General features: G+C 40.0%; 1 protein-coding gene across 1 annotated transcript in view; it reads right to left on the minus strand.

Annotated features, from left to right (window-relative positions):
• Positions 1-1,371: 1,371 nt before the first annotated feature.
• JADE3 (jade family PHD finger 3) overlaps positions 1,372-22,501 on the minus strand; it is a 79,378-nt gene continuing 58,248 nt past the window's right edge. The window contains exons 6-11 of the mRNA XM_075852566.1: positions 20,864-21,075; positions 17,094-17,261; positions 15,976-16,092; positions 14,031-14,501; positions 10,838-10,955; positions 1,372-7,121 (exon numbers count right to left, since the gene is read on the minus strand). Of these exons, the coding sequence (XP_075708681.1) occupies positions 6,253-7,121; positions 10,838-10,955; positions 14,031-14,501; positions 15,976-16,092; positions 17,094-17,261; positions 20,864-21,075 (1,955 nt within the window). The 3' untranslated portion in view covers positions 1,372-6,252. The remainder of the gene's footprint in view (positions 7,122-10,837; positions 10,956-14,030; positions 14,502-15,975; positions 16,093-17,093; positions 17,262-20,863; positions 21,076-22,501) is intronic.

Raw genomic sequence — 22,501 nt, forward strand, 5'->3', positions numbered from 1 at the left:
ATCATGGGGAGAGAGCTGGTAGGCCCCTTTAGGGTCCCTGACTGTGTGAAAATGACCTCTGCAAAGTACGTAGAGTTTATGACTGACCACTTTCTTCTGTGGTACAAAAAGAAGAACCGTGCAAAATGATCTTCATGCATCACAATGCACCAGCTCATGCTGCAAAGAATACCTTGTGTCATTGGCTGCTATGGGCAGAAAAGGAGAGAAACTCATGGTGTGGCCCCCATGTTCCCCTGACCTAAACCCTATTGAGAACATTTGGAGCATCCTCAAGCAAAATATCTATGAGGGTGGGAGGCAGTTCACATCAAAACAGAAGCTCTGGGAGGCTATTCTGACATCCTGCAAAGATATTCAAGCAGAAACTGTCCAAATACTCACAAATTCAATGGATGCAAGAATTGTGAAGGTGATATCAAAGAAGGGGTCCTATGTTAACATGTAACTTGGCCTGTTAAGGTTTTTTGGATTGAAAGAGCTTTTGATTTCTGTAAATATGACCTCCTGATGCTGCAAATTCAAATTACCGTTTTAGTTCTCTTTACAACCTTTAAAATGTTTTTATCACTGTTGTGCATAATAATTTGAAACAGTTAATTTTGAGTTTTTACTTCTAAAAAAAAAAATCTGTCATCATTAGATTTGTTCAATAAAATTTGCATTATACTCCAACGGTTGATGGCTTGAAGATTATACTGACCGTCATTTGCATCTACTATTTTTTAGGAAAATCAGCGAAAAATAACATTTGCATAATAATTTGGAATGCAATGTAGTCCATAAATACTTCTGCGGTAGGAATATAGACGTCAGGACTAGTTCCTCAGTCAGAGAGGTTAAAAGAAACCTTTGCTGGGATCAGTTAGGGTATGTTCAAACGGCTTATTTTCAACCATTTTTCGGGCCGTAAAGGGCTTCCAAATGACTGAAAAATCGGAAGCAGAAAACCTCCAAACATCTGCCCATTGATTGCAATAGGAAAAACAGCGTTCTGTTCCAACAGGCAGTTTTTTTAAGTGGCAGTTTTGAAAAATGGCAGCGAAAAAGTGAATGGCACCTCTTGAGATGTTTTTGGAGCAGTTTTTCATAGACTCTATAGAAAAACAGCTCCAAAAACGGCCATTAAAAAAAGTCTGAAAATCAGGAGCGGTTTCCCCTTGAAAACAGCTCCGTATTTTGAGACGTTTTTTATTTTGTGTGTGCACATACCCTTACTGTTTTGGAACAAAAACACAACAAAGGGTTCACAGGCTAGAAATAGTGGTCCGAGCAGGCCATTACCCAGTTTTGCTACATTTGTTGTATAAAATTCAAATTTAAACATTTAAAACAAATCAAGTTAAAAGAAATTTGACTCCAAATATCAGGTTGGCAAATACATAATTTAATGAAAAAGTACTTGTAAAACAGGGACATCAGAAAGGCTCAGTCCTTTTTTTTTAAAATTGAATATATACATATTTTTATATATGTTTAAAAACAGTGAAAAAAACAACAAAAACAAGCTGAACTAAAGAGACTTTCACGATGTACTAATGTACAGGGGGCAAACACATCTGAAGATGGGTAAAATATATTTTATTATGCTCCTACACAGGATGAGCTATACCATGGAGTCACCTTTGTAGGCCACAATTTGAATTCACTATTTTCAAGAGACAGCATAGCTTAGCACCAGAGTAATACTGTTGGAAGATCTAATTTTTGTGGCTTGCTCCATCTATAAATAAATAAATAAAAGCATGATGTATGGACAACTGTGTTGCATAATTTTAGTCATCAATTATATATTTATTTTTTCATTGCTTCTTTAGCACCAACATATTTAGCAGGGTTCTATTCCCCATCTTAAGGAGCAATTCGCACAATTCTGATATGTGGGGGGTCTAGTTGCTGGTAACCCTACTAGTCCAGTGAACCGGTCAATGGAGAAGTGACCTCAAAACACATAGGAATTACAGCAAGTGAGAGCGTTCATAAGTTCTGTAATTTCCATTAATTAAAAACAAAAAAACGACACATTATTCAGTTTGCACTTAAACTTGTGCAATTTTTGTCAATATTTAAAAGTTGCATCTAAAATGGAGTCACATATGCAACATTTGCCTTCGCACACCAAAAAAGAAAACCAGATGACGAAAGAGGGCTTAGACAAGATGTAAATGTACTTTTAAAATCAAAGCAAAAGTTAAAGATGCAAATTAGTGGTGCAAATGTGCGTCAGCCAATAGCAGGCACAAAAAGAAATCCAATCAGTCAGACAATTCCAAATACACCAGATTTAGAAGTTAGGTGCACAGCTCGCCAACTACCCTCTACAATTTTATTGGTGCAAAATAAACCATTATAAAATGTGGGTCAATGACTGTTCCAGAGTTCTAACTTCGATGGTTTAGCCAACAGAGATCACATTTTTATTACAGGTCATAGAAAAGATTTTTGAGACAGCTCCTCCAATAAAAACGAAGTCAATGTTTTAACCTAAGCCCTTATTCACACGACAGGGTCACCCGGCTGCATTAGGAACAATAGACCCCTAATGGGGCTATTCACACGACCGATTTTTTGACGGCCCGGGAAACCTGGCCGTCAAAAAAATGGGACATGCCCTATTTTCAGCCGTTTACCCGGCCCCCATAGAAGTCTATGGGGCCGGGTAATACACGGTCATCACCGGAATGTGTCCCGAGTGATGGCCATGTATTCCGTCGCTCCCGCTCTCTCTCCTCCTCACAGTGCAGAGTGCATGTGAGGAGGAGATGGGTCTTTTTACGCTCCCTGTAGAAGTCGGAATCTCCAATCCCCGGCCGGGGATTGGGGATTCCGCTACAGGAGAAGTGAGTGACTACGCTTTCCATATATGGACACAGTGACGTCACTCCAGAAGCGGAATCCCCGACCCTGTAGCCAGGGATTCCTCTACAGGAGAAGTCCGTGACTAAACTGTCCATATATGTACATTGAAGTCAGTGACTTCTCCTGTAAGGGGGGGGGGGGGATGGGTGCAACCTACAGGGGGCTGTGTGACATTACCTGCAGGGGGCAGGGTGGCATTACCAACAGGGGGCAGGGTGGCATTACCTAGAGGGCTGTGTGGCATTATCTACAAAGGGCTCTGTGTGGCAACAAATTTAAATGAAATTCATCCGATTTTAAAACTGACAGGGAGAAAAACGGATGCAAAACGGGTCAAAATCGGCCGTTAAAAACGGCAACACGGCCCAAAACGTAATCGGAACGGATGCAAACCGGCCGGGAAAAACGGACGATTTTATCGGCCGACACTCGGACCCGGTCGTGTGAATGAGGCGTAAGTTTACCCCTCCCAGTTTTCGTTAAAGGACAGTAATGACCTCTCCTGTATTTTGGTTAACAGATATTGGTATCATTTGGAAATAAGGTCAGCTGAGCCCTCAGCACTTCTAGGTCAGTGTTTTAACAACTAGGGAACAACCATCACTGGTGTATAAACTAAATTTGATATACCATATGTATGTATTTAATTTAAAATTCAATCTTTAAAAAAAATCCTGTGCATTAAAAAACAAATTGTGTTACAATTTTAATAAAATTGACAGTTATTGTTGGTAGTGAATTGCATGTTCAGTACATAACTGCTAAGTGTAACATTTGCCTAGTCAAGTATGTATTTGTCGGTTTTTATTCTGTAGCGTTTACAAAGCTTAACTTTCTAACCAAGGCCTCTGGTACACAAATGTCCAACTGAAATCATTCACGCTCTCCATGTGTCACACAAGACATGGCTATGTCAAACTGTATACATGACGTGTTTGTACTAGCCAAAGATGCTAATCTGTGACATGTCATGCATCAAAACAATTTTAGAGATAAAAAAAAAAGCATTCTTGTTGCCCTTAGTGATCACGGTGTTATGCGATTGCAATCTTACAAAAATATCACAATGCAATTTTTATTTTATTCCCTTTAAAAATAAGACTCCCTCTTAAAATTGCAGAAAATCATATGTAAAATCGCATTGCAAGACAATCCATTCAATAAGTTGCCGTTGAATCCACACCTCAAGGAAGAAACGTTGGGAGCTGCCAGTATTTTAGATGGGGAGGTACAGTTTATCACATATACTTGCACAGATTGTCTCTCAATATTCATACATTTTATATGTATTTTGTGCGCATCATTCCAACTGTAACATTACCAGCGCTTGTTTGGTAGGAATACAAATTATGTATTTTAAATTTTTAGAATCAATCGCCATGCATCCAGTGCACTGGCTTTAATCTTACAAAATAAAATCTATTTTTTTTTTATGGGGGGGGGGGGGGGGGATTGACTGCGCCGAGTGCCTAGTTCCGTACCAGGGATTTTCGCCCACTCCTTTTTTTCTGTTCTTTTCTTACTCTTCCTGTCCCCTTCCCTTTCTTCCCTCCCTTATCCTTCATTTCCTTTTTTGTTTCTTGGGTTTATCGATTTGTATATACAAACCAAATCTTAAAATATTGACCATTTTCAGGAAAGTAACTATTGGTTTCATGAATAGTCTGTGCTTTTGGGATAGCAGGATGACTGAAAGTCTTAGTCCCGGTTCACACAGTTTTTTGCAGGCAGAACAGAAAATTCAGCGTGGTTTTTCCAGCACACGCATTTTCTGCTGAAAAACACGTCAAAAATGGCGGCAGAAAAAAAAAAAGCGTTTATTTCCGTCTCCATTGATTTCAATGGGGTTCTTGAGGCAGAAAACGCCCCAAGATAGGGCATGTCGCTTATTTTTCTGCGGCAAAAACCTCCGTGTGAACAGGGCCTTAAAGTGTAACCATCACTTATTTATTCCCCCCCCCTCATAAATCAATAGTACAAGCGGTGCTAAACTTTGCAATATATCTTTTCACAGAAAAATGCCTCTTCTCCACTTATCAGGCCCCCCCCCCCCCCCACACTGATCATTCACTGGTAAAATTTGTATTCATTGAGACAGAGAAAGACAGATTCTAAGCTCACAGAGATGGTTACAGGTGCTGTCCACGGAAGTCTATAAAAAGCGGAGGAGGAAGAAAGCAGCTGCAGAGTGAGACACAGACTGCTGCTTTTAGGGAGTTCAATTTTACCTTAGTGCTGGAGTCTCAGCTACACTGCTCAGTACGTGTGTGTGTGTGTGTGTGTGTGTCTGTGTAGCAGGATCTCCTCTTTTCTATGTTTGCTATGTATGGGAGACATGATAGCAGCTAGTCTCCTACCCCTTTGGAGCGAAGCTCATGGAAAGCAATCAATTACAAATAGCGTCTCCACAGGAGGAAAACTGCTGATAAATGACATATAAAAGTCATATAATGGCCAGTAATAGTGTTATTCCTTATGTACACACCTGACAGCTTATTCTGAAAAGACACCTAAAAACAACGGTTACATTTTAAACGTACTACTAATCCACATAGCACAGATTTAGCAATTTGTTTTTTTAAGAGTGCTTTCCGAACATTGGGCATTTTGACCAGAAAAAAAAAAAGCAAAACTAACTTTGGGGATAACCCAAAATGAACTACTGTTCGCACACTAAATATTGAAATTGCTTAGGAAGACCTGTTCTCTAAATGTTGAACTCCCCAAAACCTCAGCAGAGCAAAAGGATAGTGTGCTAAAAATTCTCAGTGCTATTTTACCAAGCTGCCGTGAATAAATTCTAGGTACTGCAGATCACATGGATGATTCTTCATGCATATGCCACATGCTCAGCTTATTTTTTCAGTGTGACTGAAACATGATGATAAATAATGTAAATCTACCATTTCCCTATGTAAACAATATTCACACATTGGCATGTGGTAGTTATATAGTTAAAATATTTACATCAAATGCATTGCACAACAAGCAATTCCTGTACATTGCCATTAAAACCCACATTAAAAACTAAAGTATTTACACAAAGTAATACTTTCACTTGTTAGCAAAGATATTTAAAAGCATATTAAAACTATCGTAGAGATTTGCCTTCACATAAATTAAGCAAGGTGTTTGTATAGTATATTATTAAGAACATTTTGGTGTTACAAACAATGTAAAAATTTAATTGTGCATATTATTCCAGGCTCTACTTAATAAAAAGTAACACTGCAGCTTGTGCATTCTCCTAGATTAATAACTCTTTCACATCCTTAGAACAACCTTTCCTCTAAAAACCCAGCTAAATAAAAGAATTCTCTTTTATCACTGGATTTCTGAAGATAGATGCCCTCTAATAAAATTAAAGAACTGGATTCAGGGTGTCATGGGCTATCACCTTTGTCCTGAACTGTGTGGAACCATACTCTTTTTGCTTCTATTACGACTGTTTCTGTTAGAGTCTTTGCTAGGGCTTTCTCGACTTGAGCTGCTTCTCCTTAGTCGCATGTGGTCCTTATTTTCATCGCTTTCAGCTTCGGAGTCACTCAATTCTAGATCTGGGCAATAGCCATCATTGTCCTGATATGGAGTCCCAGAAGACTGACATTCGTTTGTCTGTTTGTTCCACAAACGATCTTTTGCCAACTGCCTTTTTTGCGTTTTTTCACAGCTTCGCAGATCTTCTGTTGTCCTAACTAAGTTATTTGTGGTTTCTTTGAATGATCGGCTATAATGTTCAATGTTGGATTTCCTAAAGTTGCCTGGACTGGACAGATGAGTTGTGATGATCGTTTCCTGGTCATGAGAGGTTTGGCTTAAGCTCTCCCTTTGGGATCTGTCCGCACTAGAACGTAAAACTCCATTAGACTTGCTGGACTTGACATGTTCATGCTGAACTTTCCCACTTCCGTTTGAAGACTGTCCGTGGATTACAGCTTGTAGAGACATCGGTTTACCTGAGCTCCTATATCGTGAAGTTTGCTGCTTTACTGGTTCCTGAATATCAACCCGTGGATTACTACTCTCTAGTAATCCATTCCTTCTTTGTTCAGAGGCAAAGCGGGAGTAGTGTTTAGTGAGGACCTCTGAAGATTTTTGTAGTTCTCTGCTACTGTTCTTATCTAGAAGGCCTGATCGTTTTCCAGTCTTCACTGAACTGTTTTTACAGTCTCCTAGCGTGGATTTTGGCATTTTTAACTTCAAAGTTATTCTAGGAGGAGGGTGGAATAAGGTTTTCTCCAGCGCACTTGATAAAGGTTGTCCTAGAGACACAAGACCAGCAAAATATATTAGAAGTTAATCTGAAACAGTCATACAAAAAGGAACATTAGGTCTGGACACTTGGCGGTAGCAGTACTAGTAGCAGCAGCACTTCTAGAACCATTTCCTAAAACGCAAATGTTGTGGTTTAAAAACAAACGCGGCTTGCCCTCAAAACTACAGATTACTGGTGTATGTGTCTAAACATTTTATATTCCCTTTTAGACACACAAAAACTAAATAAAGAACAAGAAACCCACCTAGTTCCAGTTAGGCTATGTTCACATTTTTGTTGCCCTATCCGTTTTAATATCATTCGTTATTTCTTTAACGGATGGTATCAAAATAACGTAATTAGAATCAGTTTGTATCTGTTTTACATGAACACTAATGAAGAAAATAATCCATCTGTTGTTTTGAATGTTTTGTCCTGTACTCTACACGACAAAAACACACGGATGACAAACATAACAGACGCTAAACAGATGCAAATAAAAATCCCATTTATTTCGATGGGATTTTTAAGGGATCAATTTTAATCCCGTTATTCTGATCTAAAAACGGATCAAAGTAATGGATTATACAACGAGAGTGTGAAGTTAGCCTAAGGCCTCATGCACACGACCGTGTTTTTGCGGCCGCAATTCCCCCGAAAATCCACGGGAGAATTGCGGCCCCATTTTTTTCTATGGGGCCGTGGACACGACCGTAGTTTTTGCGGTCCGTGCACGGCCCGGGAGCCCGGACCGCAGAAAGAACGGGCATGTCTTATTACGGCCCGGTTCTGCGGTCCGGGCTCATTGAAAACAATGGCCGCGGCCATGTGCATGTGCGGGCGGCCTGCGGCTGACAGTTCCCTGACAGTCCGCAGCCGGCCGACCCGAAAATCACGGCCGTGCACACGGCTACGGTCGTGTGCATGAGGCCTTAGTGTAACAGAAAAATAATAAATATAGAAATATATTTGATTATAATATTGAATTATGCAAAAATCAACAAAAGGTTATTATTTCACATGGATGTAAGATAGGCACAGTATAGCAATGGAAGTTTTGGGTTGTCTGACACAAAACATTTCACTCATCAAATGGCAGAAGCTGTTAAAGAATATTCCTAAGAAAATGAACCATATAGTCATGGCAGAATTTAGGGAAACAGAGTCATAGCAACATGCAGGAAATCAGTTTAAACAGGACCTGTCACTAGCTCCTACAAAGTGAGTTATTAGACTCACGTAATTGCCGCTGTGTCTGTGAGTCCAGCGGTGATTGTTCCTTACTTCTGCGTCCCCCCCGTTGCGGAGATCGTGCCCCCTCTTTATTAAATACGTAAACGAGCCACTGGCTAGCCAAGTGGGTTCGGCCTCCAGCAATTCTCAATGGGCGGAGCTAGCACGCAAGGACGCTGGCCTAGGATTGTCTGGAGGAAACCGCCTCACGCCGATAGGTCAGAGTCAGAGGCGCTCTGCTAGCTCCGTCCAATTAGAATCGCTGGCAGCTAAACCCACTTGACTAGTCAGTGGTTAATTTATATATTGTTTAATAAATAAAGAGGGGGCACTATCTCAGCAATAGGGGGGACGCAGAAGGAACAAACATCGCTGGACTCACAGACACAGCGGCAATTACAGGAGTCTAATAACTCCCTTTGTAGGAGTAAGTGACAGGTCCTCTTTAAGCCTCAATTATTTTTTTTATATATGCAAGTGAAAATCACGTCACTGTTCAATTTGCTAGTATTAAATAGGGCAGTCTTGTATAAATCAAAGATCTTTATTCCTTGTTGATGCGTTCATGCTTCACCATTCCATTAAGCCTCCATTTGAGTACGCAGACATAGGATTTAAAGGGACTTTTTTGTTATTAACCGTTATCTAGCTAGCAGAAACGAACTGTATTAGAGAAAATTATTCTGTACCATATTACAAAGAACACATTCATCCACATGAAGCCATCTAGAAATAAACCTGAGCACCTGCTTACCCCATGCATGCCATTTCCTAAGGACAGTCCCATAAAAGCCTATTTTAACTTAAAGAAAAAGAGGAAAAAAGAAAAAACCCAAAAGGTTGATATTTGGGCATAAATTTAGCTTACATTAATACCAACCCCAAATCTAGCTTTTGTTCCCATTTATGTACACATAAAAGCAAATGTTTAAGAACGTCTCCATCCGTCAGGGTAGAACGACTGTCCAGAGAAGAGTGTGTGTTACGAATATCAATTAGGTTCATATAGTTCATACTGCAGCCAAATCCTGTGCGGTCACAGGATATTCTCTATGTAAGTGCCAAGTGCTGCAGATAAACATTAGAGCACCTGGCCCAGGCTAGCAAGAGCCAGAGTATCCGTATACTACTCAGAAAAACCTGAACAAAAAGCCCATAGAAAAAGAGATCCTCTATTTACCGTCTTCTCTGCTGTTCTATTTCTGAGAATAGTTGTGTAATTTCCTTCCCAATATTCACTAGCACACATCTCTAAATTATGCTACATGCGAAGTATCATAAAATACAGCTCAACCCACCAAAGCCGGGCTTATTGAGATTTTGAAAAACCGCCACCACTGGTGCAAAAAAAATGTAGAACAAATAAAAAAAGACGTTTTTCGTGAAAATGCTGTGTGTGAAGTCACCGCAAAAGATAAATGTCTATCTTTTTGAGCAGATTAAATGCAGTATATTCTCCCAATTGTAATGAAAAAAATATAGATCGTGTTTTAACCCCTTAACGACTGCCCACCGTCTTGATGGCAGGCGGTGCAAGCGCTTAGTCTACAGTGACGTCTTTTGCTAAATACAGCTGGGGTAAACACAGACCCCAGCTGTTTAACCCTTTGATCGCCGCGGTCCGTGACCGCGGCATGATCAAAGGGAACTCCCCTCTTTGATAAAGTCATCGGGAACCAGGTGACGTTATCAAAGGCTGGAGAATCCCTCTGCAGTCAGCCCTGGGGACCTACAAAGGACCCCAGGGCTGTCTGTTTAGTTTGCCTGCTGTTTGGGCACACTATGTGCTGCAACCTGTCTCATAGTGACACAGTGTAATGTATTAGCATACAAAAGTATGCTAATATATTAAAAGTAAAAAAAAAAATAGAGTTATAAATAAAGATATCCCTTAATGGGATAAAAAAAAAAAGTAAAAAAATCAAATAAAAAAAGTCTCCCAAAAAAGTCATATTTTGCATAAAATATATTTTATTGCCCCTACATTGAATAAAAACCCTACATATATTCGGTATCTGAACAACCGTAGTAACCTGAAGAATTAATCTAACAGGTCATTTAGCATTAAACGTGAACGGGATAAAAACAACAAGAAAAACGATGCAGAGAATGCAAAAAAAATAAAATACATATTCTCCCGCATAAAACAATGCCTCATAAGGCCAAGTCAATGATAAAAAAAGTTATGGCTGCTGAAAGGCAGACGGGTAAAAACGGAAAAATGTAGCTAGTCTTTAAGGCCTTTTCAGGCCCGGTCAATAAGGGGTTAATCATGAACCAAGCCCAAAAACGCAACTCAAATAATTTACATATAAACGTTTTTTAAAGGAGAAAAGTTCTTATTCTACCGAAAGACGCAAACAGATAATAGATATATATTTTTTTATTTTATTATGTCACAGTCCGCTCTATAAACCATAAAGTTCTACATTTCCATTTCTCCAACAGAACTCATCAGCCTTGGTAATGACCTAGTGAACAGTAGGTTACCTGCTGCCATCTCCTGATTGACAAGTTGGACTTGTAAGTTGAAGATTTGTTCATGGACTTTACTGTGGGACAATTTGAGCTTCTCTCTTCGGTTTACCATGTAGCACAAATTTCTTACCTGTTTAATAGAAACACATATGAGTAAAAATGGAATCTCCCGCCCTGCTGCATAAAATCTTTCCCTCTGTGCCCAACTGATGTTGGCATTGTGGCAGTGTGGAACCATGCCACATACTTGGTGAAGTGGTTCTCTCTTACAACCCTCTTGGACTAAAATTTGACATCTATGCTCACATATGTGGTGCTCATAATTAATTTTCTCCAAAAATTACTCTACAAATCGGTCATACTTGGCCACATTTATATTATTAAAGGTGTAATCCGAAAGTAGAAGAAACAAGCTGCTGGAAAGGTGATAAAACTACAATCCAAACATTACTCCCCTATTAAATCCCTAGCGCTCCAGGGCTGATGCTCTGGTGGTCTGCTCACATTCCCTGCCTTACATCCACGTGAATCACTGGCCTCAGCGGTGCTGGTAGTATGAATGGCACGTGACCAATGAGCCCAGGAGATTGGCTGCAGTGGTCACATGAATGTACATCATGTCATTGCTGCAGGAAAGGTAAACAAAGACCAATGGGGACCATCAGAGCTTTGGTGGATTGAACAGTTGAATAATCTTTGGTTTGTTAATTTATCACATTTCCTGCAACTAGTTTATTTTCTTATACTCTCGGATTACCCCTTTAAAGGGCTTATCTGGGTTCTGAAAATTTTGGGGTAATGGCCAATAATGAGGTAAATAAGCGAAAAGAAAGCAATACTTACCTATCCCTTCATCTGAAGATCCAGCTCTGATGCGCCGGCGGCACTTCCAATGATTGTTTACATGCACGTAACATCAGAGGGCTCAGCGGTCACGTGTTGTATTTCTGGCATTATGCCAGAAATACAATTCATCACTGCTGAGCCCCGCAAAACCCTTTGGCTGCAGGAGTCACATGCTACAAGCATGTAAACAGTCACAGGGAGCGATGCCGGAGTGTCAGTGCCGGAAACGATAAGTATTGCTTCTTTATCTCGTTTGCAGCTATTACACCAAAATTTCACACCAAAATTTTCAGAACACTGATAACGCCTTAAAATATTTATTTTGTTTCCAACATAAATAATGCAAGATTGTTACTATGCTTCGCATAAGTATGTTGTATGTGCAATGTATAATCTAATCAGCTTGTTTATAACAATAGGTTCTGTTTTGATAAGTGACAGTCGAGGTGCGGCATTTAGCGTGGAAGGATTTCCAGTTGAGGGAAGTATGCAAATGATAAGGGGCTTAGGGACAACATAATTGTCAAGAGAGGCAAGCAAGAGAGATTCAAGGGTGCCCCCATAGGCAAGAGAATATTCTCTATGCACTTCTTCTGTGAGATCTATATGCCACCAATGTTTTTGAGCTTTAATTTGGGTAGTCAAATAGTAATCTCGACCATCAGGGAGAACTAGACCCCCCCTGATGTTTGTTTTATAAAGTTATCTTTGAGCCATACAAGGTTTTCCTGATTTACATATGAATTTATTTTTATCTATTAATTGAATTAGAGAAGTTACCGGGTAAGGCAATTGATTAAGTTCTAAACATATATAACATTTTGGGTAGCAGACATTTTATAACGCAGCTATTTTACCTAACCTGGATATTACAGATTTGTAAAATTGGGTTATATCAGATTCTATGGTTTGTTTATCTACTTGTTTATATTTACTGGAGTTTCTTTTTTTACTGTGTGACTCTTCGTCAATTTCATTAAAATGAGTTCCCATTCATTTCAATGAGCAGAGATATGAATGGGCAGGCTGCTTTCTTCATTAATGTATCTGCAGACTCCCACAATCAAGGTTTTAGGACTTATCCCAGCAATATGGTAGGGGGGGTCCCTTTAAAGGGTATATATCCACTTTTGTATGCCACATTACATTGTAAACATAGATATAATATACAATCGGTTTGGAAATACATTCCATTACTTACGGTGTCCTGATCCGGAGTTTGTATTGTTGGGCAGAGCTGCATTCACAATTCTGCTGCTTGTCATTGAAAACCGTCAAGCTTGCTGTCAGAAACATTCCTAACAGCTTGGGCTGTGTTCAAATCAGTGTAGGTTTTCCGTTAATGGGTTCCGTTTCGGCTGTCAGAGGAACCCATGAACGGAAAGCCAAATCTAAACTAAAGCTTCCGTTTGCATTACCATTTATTTCAGCGGTAATGCTTCCATTGCAAATGGTTTCCTTTTTTTAGCGGAAACAATAGCGTAGTCGACTGCGCTATTGCTTCCGCTAAAAAAACGGAAACCTTACAGAATGGAAACAAACGGAAACTATTTGTAACCGAAGCATTACCGTTGAAATCAATGGTAAGGCAAACAGAAGCTATGGTTTCCATTTGCCTTTCCATTCATGGGTTCCTCTGAGGGAAACGCTGATGTGAACAGGACCTCATCCTAGTTCCTTTAACGTAGCAGGACATTTAGTTTTTTTTACATCAGATTACTGGACAGTGACCAGAGTAAAAACAAAGGCTTCTTTGAAGGTAATTCACCAGAGTGCGCTCTGCACAGAAGCAAGGGTGCTGAAAGATTTCAAGTCTGGAAAATTGTGAATGTAGCCTGTAATTCAGGACCGATACAACATTAAGCAATACAAATGTGTTTACAAAGTAACTTATCTTGTTATATAGATCAATTCTATATGTACACTGTAAAAATGTTGTTTAAAAAGCTGGGACATACTCTTTAAAAAGGGAAATTTCTATATCTACAGGATATGTCATAAATGTCTGATAGGTCCTGGTCCCAAAGGTAGGACCAGTCCTACCTATCCAACGGGGCTTCACAAACCCCAGCCCACCGGGTTAGACAGCCCCCTCATCCAGGCAGATAATGAATGGAGACATGGACGTGCACATGTGGTGCATGTCTCTCTCCATTCACTTCTATGGGAGTTTCCGAAAAACAAGTCTGTTCACGCAGAGGTGATTTCTATTATGTTACAGAAGTTTTATTCCTTGTAATTTGTATCTACAAATTAGGAAGATCAGATACAACTCATTTTATATATTAGAAATCTATGCTGAAGTAAAAATAAATAATTTAGCCTTTTGAGGCGTACATACATGCAAAACCAAACTTACTCTCTCAAGATCTTGCCTAAGGTGCATGAACATTCTCATCCTGGTATGAATACTGTCCTCCTTGGGTTGGATCAAACCATTCTGTTCTTCCTCTTTAGGTGGTAAAAGCGGTTTGTTAAAATTGCTTTTTCGTTTCAACATCCAGAAAGAATATATCAAGTCCACGGTTAGCTTGGGCAATCCCAGTTCAGCTGCCAGATCATTCACGTTTACCATAGTGTAAAAGTCTTCTTCCAACTCCTTCAGTTTCTGAGCACGTAGACTAGTTTTTTCACTTTCACTTTGTCTGTTGTCTACAAGAGCTTTGTCAGGCTCATCCTGTTCTGCGGCACAGTGCTTGTTCTTACTGTGCTTTAAGCAATAGGACTTAAATTTTACTTCATCCCCTTCATCTAATATAGTCTTCATGTCCAAACTGTGCTCAAATGCGCAAGTAACGTGAAAGGCTGTAATACAGCTCTTAACGGAGCACTACAAACAAGAAAATGGAATCCGTAGATTATTTTTGTCACAAAATTAATAGAGATTAACCAGACCAGAACAAGAAGAATGGAAATTTATTTCATTTTCACAATCTGCCATGCTCAAAATGTTCTTTATAAAGATTAATGACCTCACCGGTGGAAGTTCTAGCAGCTGGGAACCCCATCGATTTTGAGAGGAAGTTCTTATCCACTGAAATTAATGGGAGATCTGGAAACTTGCTATAAAAATTGGTGTTGGCCCGAGCTGCCAGACCCCGACCGATGTGACTTAAAACGTCATAAAATTCTTTCCTTGGACAACTCCTTTAAACATGGCAGAATGTAACAACTTGTGAAGTACCGCATGCATTTAAGTCATGTTAAAGTTTAGCATACCACAAAAACAATACCAACAATATCCTCTTTGTAAGGGCAGATACAGACGGACGTTGCGTTTTTGCGCGCGCAAACAACGCAGCGTTTTGCGCGCGCAAAAAACATTTGACAGCTGCGTGTGTCATCCGTGTATGATGCGCGGCTGCGTGATTTTCACGCAGCCGCCATCAGAGATGAGGCTAGTCGACGCCCGTCACTGTCCAAGGTGCTGAAAGAGCTAACTTATCGGCAGTAACTCTTTCAGCACCCTCGACAGTGAATGCCGAACACAATAAACAGCAACCTCTTAAAAAAAAAAGAAAAAGTTCGTACTTACCGAGAACTTCCCGGCCGTTGCCTTGGTGACGCGTCCTTGGTGACGCGCCTCTCTTGACATCGGGCCCCACCTGCCTGGATGACGCGGCAGTCCATGTGACCGCTGCAGCCTGTGCTTGGCCTGTGATTGGCTGGAGCTGTCACTTGGACTGAATTGTCATCCCGGGAGGTCAGACTTGAGGAAGAAGCCGGGAGTTCTCGGTAAGTCAGAACTTCGTTTTTTTTTCACAGGTTCATGTTTATTGGGATCGGTAGTCACTGTCCATGGTGCTGAAACAGTTTAACTCTTTCAGCACCCTGGACAGTGACCATCTCCGGACGTCGCGTACCGGAAATTTTTTTGCCGGGTTCGGCCAAAACGAGTTCGGCCGAACCCGGTGAAGTTCGGTTCGATTGTCCGGGTTCGCTCATCTCAAATACACCCCATTTGGATGTTTGGAAACAGAAAAGCACGTGGTGCTTTTCTGGTTACATTCATCCTTTTGACAGCTGGTGCGCTGTTTCAGTCGGTTCGCACGGAAGTGCTTCCGTGCGACCTGCGTGGTTTTCACGCACCCATTGACTTTGGGTGCGTGATACGCGAAATACGCGGAGATATTGAACCTGTCGCACTTTTTGCGCAGCTGACAAACGCTGCGCAAAAAGCACGGACTGTCTGTACTGCCCCATAGACTTGTATTGGTCTGTGCGTGGCGCGTGAAAACCACGCGGCCCGCACGGACCGAATACACGCTCGTGTGAATCCCCCCTAAGGGAGAGGTTTACTATACCTGTATGCAGGCTCCTGTCTTCAGTTTGCAGAGACTGCAGACCAATGCCCACCGACTCGGAGGTATATGAGAAAGCTTGGTGATTGGTTCCATCCTCTCAGGGCAAGCAATGCTCACCTATACGTGAAAACGTTATTGACAGCATTACATTCCTAAGAGTAGAAACCCCCTTTATATCACATATATCTATATCATAGCCGTACATTTTCAAAATTGCAGCGTTCATAAAATGGAAAATATAAAGAGAAATCATCTTCTTAAAGTCGACCGGTTACTTATGTTGCCCTAATTTCATATTGTAGATTTACTGGGCTAAATCTTAGGCTACATTCACACAAGCGTGACTGATTTATGCACATAAAATACATGCGTAAATCTGGTCCGTGTGCATTTCGTTATTGCATCTGTGCTTAGCAAGTGGCATGTGTTTTTCACGCACTCACAAAGTGGATGTGCATGCACCCATTGACCTCAAGGGCGCGTAGGTGCATGAAAAACACACCGATATAGGACATGCAGTGAGTTTCACGCAACAGACAGACACGCTGCGTGAAAACTGCTGCATGTGTGAATGGCCCCATTGAAATCAATGGGTCAGTGTGCTGTGCGTGATTTCCACGCACAGCACACAAACAAGTTTTACGCTGGTCTGAATAAGCCCTGACAGAAAAATACACAGCCATTTTTGTAAAATACTACTAAAAGCAATAGAGAGGAAGCATTAGCAGAGATAGTTTATGAGTCTAGTGCTTCCCACACCATCCCCAGCTACCCAGAGTATGGCAGTTGTCTATAATGGCCAATTCAGAGGCTGGCATCAGCATGGCAGAGGGAGGGGGGACGGGACAGTAACAGGCTAATAAAACCAGTGGACACAAGCTAGTCCTTATGGGAATGCTCTATTGCTTTTAATGTTTTTACAAAAATCACAGCATATTTCCCCTTAACATTTGGAAGACCAGACCTGTACCTATAATATGCTGCCCTTTGTTATGAAAGACTAAAAGCAACAGGAAGCGAGTTCAGCAAGTTCTCATCGGATTCGGATTGCAACACAAAATAATACTAGCAATATGGAAAGCCTGCGAGCAAAGACAACAGCACAGAAAAATAAGTACCTCAGGTATCCACAGTGCACAGCTGACATGGGCCCATTTTGTTCCAGTTCTTGTGGGCTTCATGGCTCCTCCCCTCTTTGGGCACAAAATACACTGTGGATGAACACCTAACACACAGGTGCGACACAACCAGCTGCCTTCTGGAACCTTCAGGATGCCATAACATGCCTTCCAACAGAGGAAAAACATGTCGTATATAAGATTCAGTATAGGTTATCATGTCTTATTGGAACGGTTATACATTGATTTATTGTTTTTATATAAGAGTTTCTATTAAACGTCTGTGAAACACTTTATGACAGCCTGACAGAAGATAAAATTAATCTTACAAGATAATACACATACATGCCCAGTTTATACGGTCATAAAATAAACACTACTAAAAAGTAAAGAACCAGGGAAGACGGGAAAAGTAAAATTATGAGGTGTAGGAAGGGGTTTTGCTATCTCTCAATAGTTTTATTATGGGTTAACAATGTTTGGATAGTGGTGTACCACTCAACATCCAAGTGACAAATGTAGAGGATCCCCCTAAATTGAGACCATGGTAGCCATGTGGACTGAAAACCAAATACAGGGAGGGGGGATATAGCAACAGGATTACACCAGATTTCTGTCTTAAAATCGAAAATTTCTGAAAGTTTCATAAAAAAAATAAAAAAATAAATAAAAAGGGATGAGGCTTAGCCAAAGGAGACAGGGCATCCACCAGAAAAAAGTTTCAAACAATAGGAAAAAAAAAACCAGGTACATTTTCAAGGCACCACTGCTGTGATCGATACATGCAGGTGAGGTCTCTCCACCCTTATACAGATCATACTGCTTAGTTTATTCTATGATTGGTGATATCAAAAGCTTTTTTTTAAATTCTTTTATCAATCCAGTACAAAAAAACCTGACCATACAAAAAGATGCAGTATTCACCAAAAATATCAAGGTCTCAGCAGTGGCAAAAATTGCCTCATTTCAAATAAAGTTCATAGTCAACGGAGAGAGGTTGCTGGAGGAGAACAGGCGTTCATTTACAGTTAACCCCTTAAGGACACAGCAAATTTTGGCCTTGAGGACAGAACAATTTTTTAGTATTTCCCTCTTTGCATCCTGACGCTCAACTTTTTTTATTTCCTGTCTTATTTCGATGGAGTTGTATGAGACTGTTTTTTGCGGGACGAGTTGTACTTTGTGTAGGTACCTTTATTTGGTACAAATACATTTGATCGTTTGATTAGTATAACATTTTATTTTGGCAAAAATGCAGGAAAAAAAAGCAGTTCCGCTGCAGTTTTATTATTTTTTTTTTTTACATCATACAACGATCATAAATGATGTTATACATTTGTTGTACAGGTTGTTACGATCGTGGCAATACCAAATTGGTCTATATTATTCCAAATTTTGGGACTTAATTTATTTATTGTAAAAAATGTATTTGTGTATTTTTTTTAATTTAACATTAAAAAACAAGTAAATTCATTTAACTTTTTTTTTTTTTTATTAATCCCATAGAGGGATTTTTCATTTTGATTTTTTAACTGTAATGTACTGGCATATATCTATATGCCAGTACATTGTACACAGGCAGTTGTTAGGCCATACCTCAGTATGCCCTAACAGGGAATACGGTCAGACAGCCCTGGGGTCCTTCAATGGACCCTGGGCTGTCTGGCCATGCAAGTTATGGGCTTTGATCGCATCACAGGGATTTTCTGTGATGCGATCAAAGGGCAGTCCCCCCTCCCCTTATTTATTTTAAATGCATTTAAGGAGTTAACGGTGGAGAGAAGAGGTTTCTCTTATCTCCGTCGTTAGAGCGGGGCTGCGGCAGTGTATTACAGCCGTTGCCCCGCTCCTGACCGCGCGTGGACACGGCTGTCACACAGGACGAGAATGCTTGTCCTAATGCGCGAAGTACCCGCAGCTCGTCCTGTGTCGGCAAGTGGTTAATTCAGTGTGAATTAACACCTGTTCTCCTCCAGAAACTTCTCTCCATTGACAATTTGAAATTAGCCAATTTTTGCCACTGCTGGGAACTTGATATTTATGGTGAAATGCATTTTTTTTGTACTGGATTCATAAAAAATCATTTCTCTATATACAGATAGTACTGCAAATCTACACCCGTTTATAGCAGGCGTAGATTTACATTTCTGTCGCACAGCCAAAGATACGCCAAATATAGTAAAAAGTGTGCATCTTTTAATATATTTGGAGAGTTTTCCACCGATTTACATTAGTTTAAAGTGTAGCTAAACGTTTGACAAACTTCTGACATGTCATAGTGACATGTCAGAAGTTTGAATTGGTGGGGGTCCGAGCACTGAGACCCCCACCAATCGCTAGAACGAAGCAGCTGAAGCACTCGTGTGAGCGCTCAGCTGCTTAGTGTCTGTTCGTTTTTTTCCGCAAATAAATGTATCGGTGTACGGACTCAATAGAAAGTCTATGAGCCCGTACTCCGATAAATCGGCTTTCCGGAAAAAGCCGGACACGAGCGCTTCAGCTGCTTCGTTTTAGCGATTGGTGGGGGTATTCGTGCTCGGACCCCCACCAATCCAAACATCTGACTTGTTACTACGACCTGTCAGAAGTTTGTCAAACGTTTAGCTACACTTTAAGACTTGTGTTTGACACGCCAGTATGAATATATTTCTCCCAATGTGTTATCGGAGGCTCTAAGCTCCTCCATTTGCATTTATGACTCCAAATGCCTTTACCCATGTCACTCTTGTTGGAGACATGTTGGACTTCCTTTACCTAGGGATTTGATTATGGTTACATGGAACAATGCATTATAGAGTGTGTGGCTAGGTCCTGCCACAAGGGGGCCATACCAGGGCATTCCTACCACAGATGTAGCATTGGCGCCAATGAGCAGCTCCAACACAAAATTAATACCCTGGGATACATTCTATGTAGCTTAACAGGAGTTCTGTACCAATGCGTATGTATCTTGTAATTTAGTTTTTGTAACTTGCACGAGACAATTTATGAGACAAAGTAAAAGATTTATCCCACCACTAACTAGAGAAATTACAACCCAACATTTTTTTCCCCAATTGCTGGTGTATTTAGGCCTTTAGTCCCTGGTTTCCCCAGAAAGCTATACACTTTAAAACCTTTGATGGACATTTTTTTGTTTGTTAATAAAACAGGTTAGTCAGTGTAATTGGTGTAACTTTATAATTAGTCTTTATTAAAAATTAATTTTACTTTTTGAGATACAACTGCTCTGTATTATCTATACACAGCAGCTGTATCTAGCGCTAAATCCTGTTCCTGTCAGGTCCGCAGGACCGATGGGTCCAGTGACAGCGGGTCCTGCGTGTCTGACACGCAGGTTCCACCTGTCATCCATCATATCCAAGTTCCGCAGGACTGACGGATTCCGGTCAAGACGAAAGATACAGCTGCTCTATATAGAGAAGACAGAGCAGCTGTATTTAGAAAAAGTAAAACAAATTTTTAATAAATACTAATTATAAAGTTACACTAACTGACCGGTTTATTAAAAAAAATAAAATAATATATAACAAAAAAACTCACATGAGAGCTGGTTTGCCCGATAATTGGCCCGTGTAAACAAAGATTTATTAGGAGAGAGAGCTTTCAATTTATGCATTGATAGGTAATATCAAACACCATGTAATTATAACTTCTAGGGGAATTCCTGAAAAGCTAAGTATGGGTTATAGTTTGAACAGCAACAGGATACAGTGGTTTGTACATTGCAAAAAATACTAAATATGGCGTCTCCAAAATATGAAACCCACCTGGTGGACACAGATGTTGCATCTGTCACAGAATACCATATCATTGCCTTCCTCACTATCAGGAGAACGACACACATCACAAATGACATCTTCGTCATACTCTATACCTAGGCCTTCTTCTGTCTCTATGGCATGACTCATATTTTCATGGCACTGCCGTTCCAGAACTTCTAAAGTCTTCTCCATAGTGCTCTCATCCAAAGGAGCACATCCTGCAGAAAGAACATGTAGAAACTGCATTAAAAGCGCACTGCATTAGAAAATAAACCGCATATTATAAACGAACACCAAAAGAAATGAATATGTATATTTTAAGACAAATAGAAATGATGCTAACATTTTGATTCTAGCACACGACTTTTTTTAAAATAATCTAAAACTCTATTCTGAATAAAAAAGGTCTGTGGGATTATTCCAAAACAAGAAACTAAAACACTAGCTAATATAAACTTGTTAAAGAGAACTTTAAACCAGTATGGAGAACAACCAAAGTCCCCCTCTTAACCCCTTCCCGTCGCAGCCCTTTTCAGATTTTCATTTTTTCCTCCCCACCTTCCAAAAGCCATAACGTCTTTAAAAAAAAAAAAAAATTGTAAACGCCAGAATCTCTGTTTTTTGGTCACCTAATCTACCAAAAAAAAACGAAATAAAAAATGATCAAACCGTCGCCGTCACCAAAATGGTATTATGAAAAACTACAGCTTATCCCGCAAAAAATAAGCCCTCATACCACTTAATCGACTGAAAAATAAAATAGTTGTGGCTCTCGGAATTTGGCGACGCAAAATAAATTTTCTTTTTTACACTTAGGTTTTTACTTGTAAATGTAGTAAAATATAGAAAAAACTATATATATTTGGTATCGCCGTAGGGGTATTGACCCAGAGAATAAAGTTAACATGTTTTAATTGCACAGTGAATTCCGTAAAAACGGCGCGCAAAAAAACATGGAGGAAATCGCTGTTTTTTTCATTTTCTACCACACAAATATTTTTTTTCCCGTTTCCTAGTACATTATATGGCAAAATAAATGGTGCTACGAAAAACTACAACTCGTCCCGCAAAAATCAAGCCCTCATAGTACTATATCGACTGAAAAATAAAGACGTTATGGCTTCTGGAAGGTGGGGAGGAAAAAACGAAAATGAAAATCTGAAAAAGGGCTGCGGCGGGAAGGGGTTAATGGGGAATGCCATAAAAACAACCCCCCCCCCAAATGGTGTATTTGCAATCTTTTTTACCCATTCCATCCAACAAAGAATTTTATTACAGCTCCCCAGTACATTATATGGTACAATAAATGGTGTAGTAAAAAAAACTACAAGTCGTCCTGCAAAAAAACAAGCCCTCATACAGCTATATTGCTTGAAAAAAAATCAAATCAATAAATACAAAAAGAAAAAAAAAAAAGTCACGGCTTTTGGAATGCTGGGTGGAGAAAGCAAAAAAGCTTCAACTACTGCGCATTCTGGGCTTAGGAGTCCAGTGGGTGGACTAAATCAATGATTGACAGCTCTCTCGCTCTCATACAGGGTTAGGCTGTCAATGACTGTAGGACCACACACTAGACTCCCAGAATAAGCAGAGGTTTAAATTAATAAATTACACTTAAGTGATACTATATTTACCCCACAACGG

This window comes from Rhinoderma darwinii, chromosome 2, assembly GCF_050947455.1.
Source record: "Rhinoderma darwinii isolate aRhiDar2 chromosome 2, aRhiDar2.hap1, whole genome shotgun sequence".
NCBI classification, from domain to species: Eukaryota; Metazoa; Chordata; class Amphibia; order Anura; family Rhinodermatidae; genus Rhinoderma; species Rhinoderma darwinii.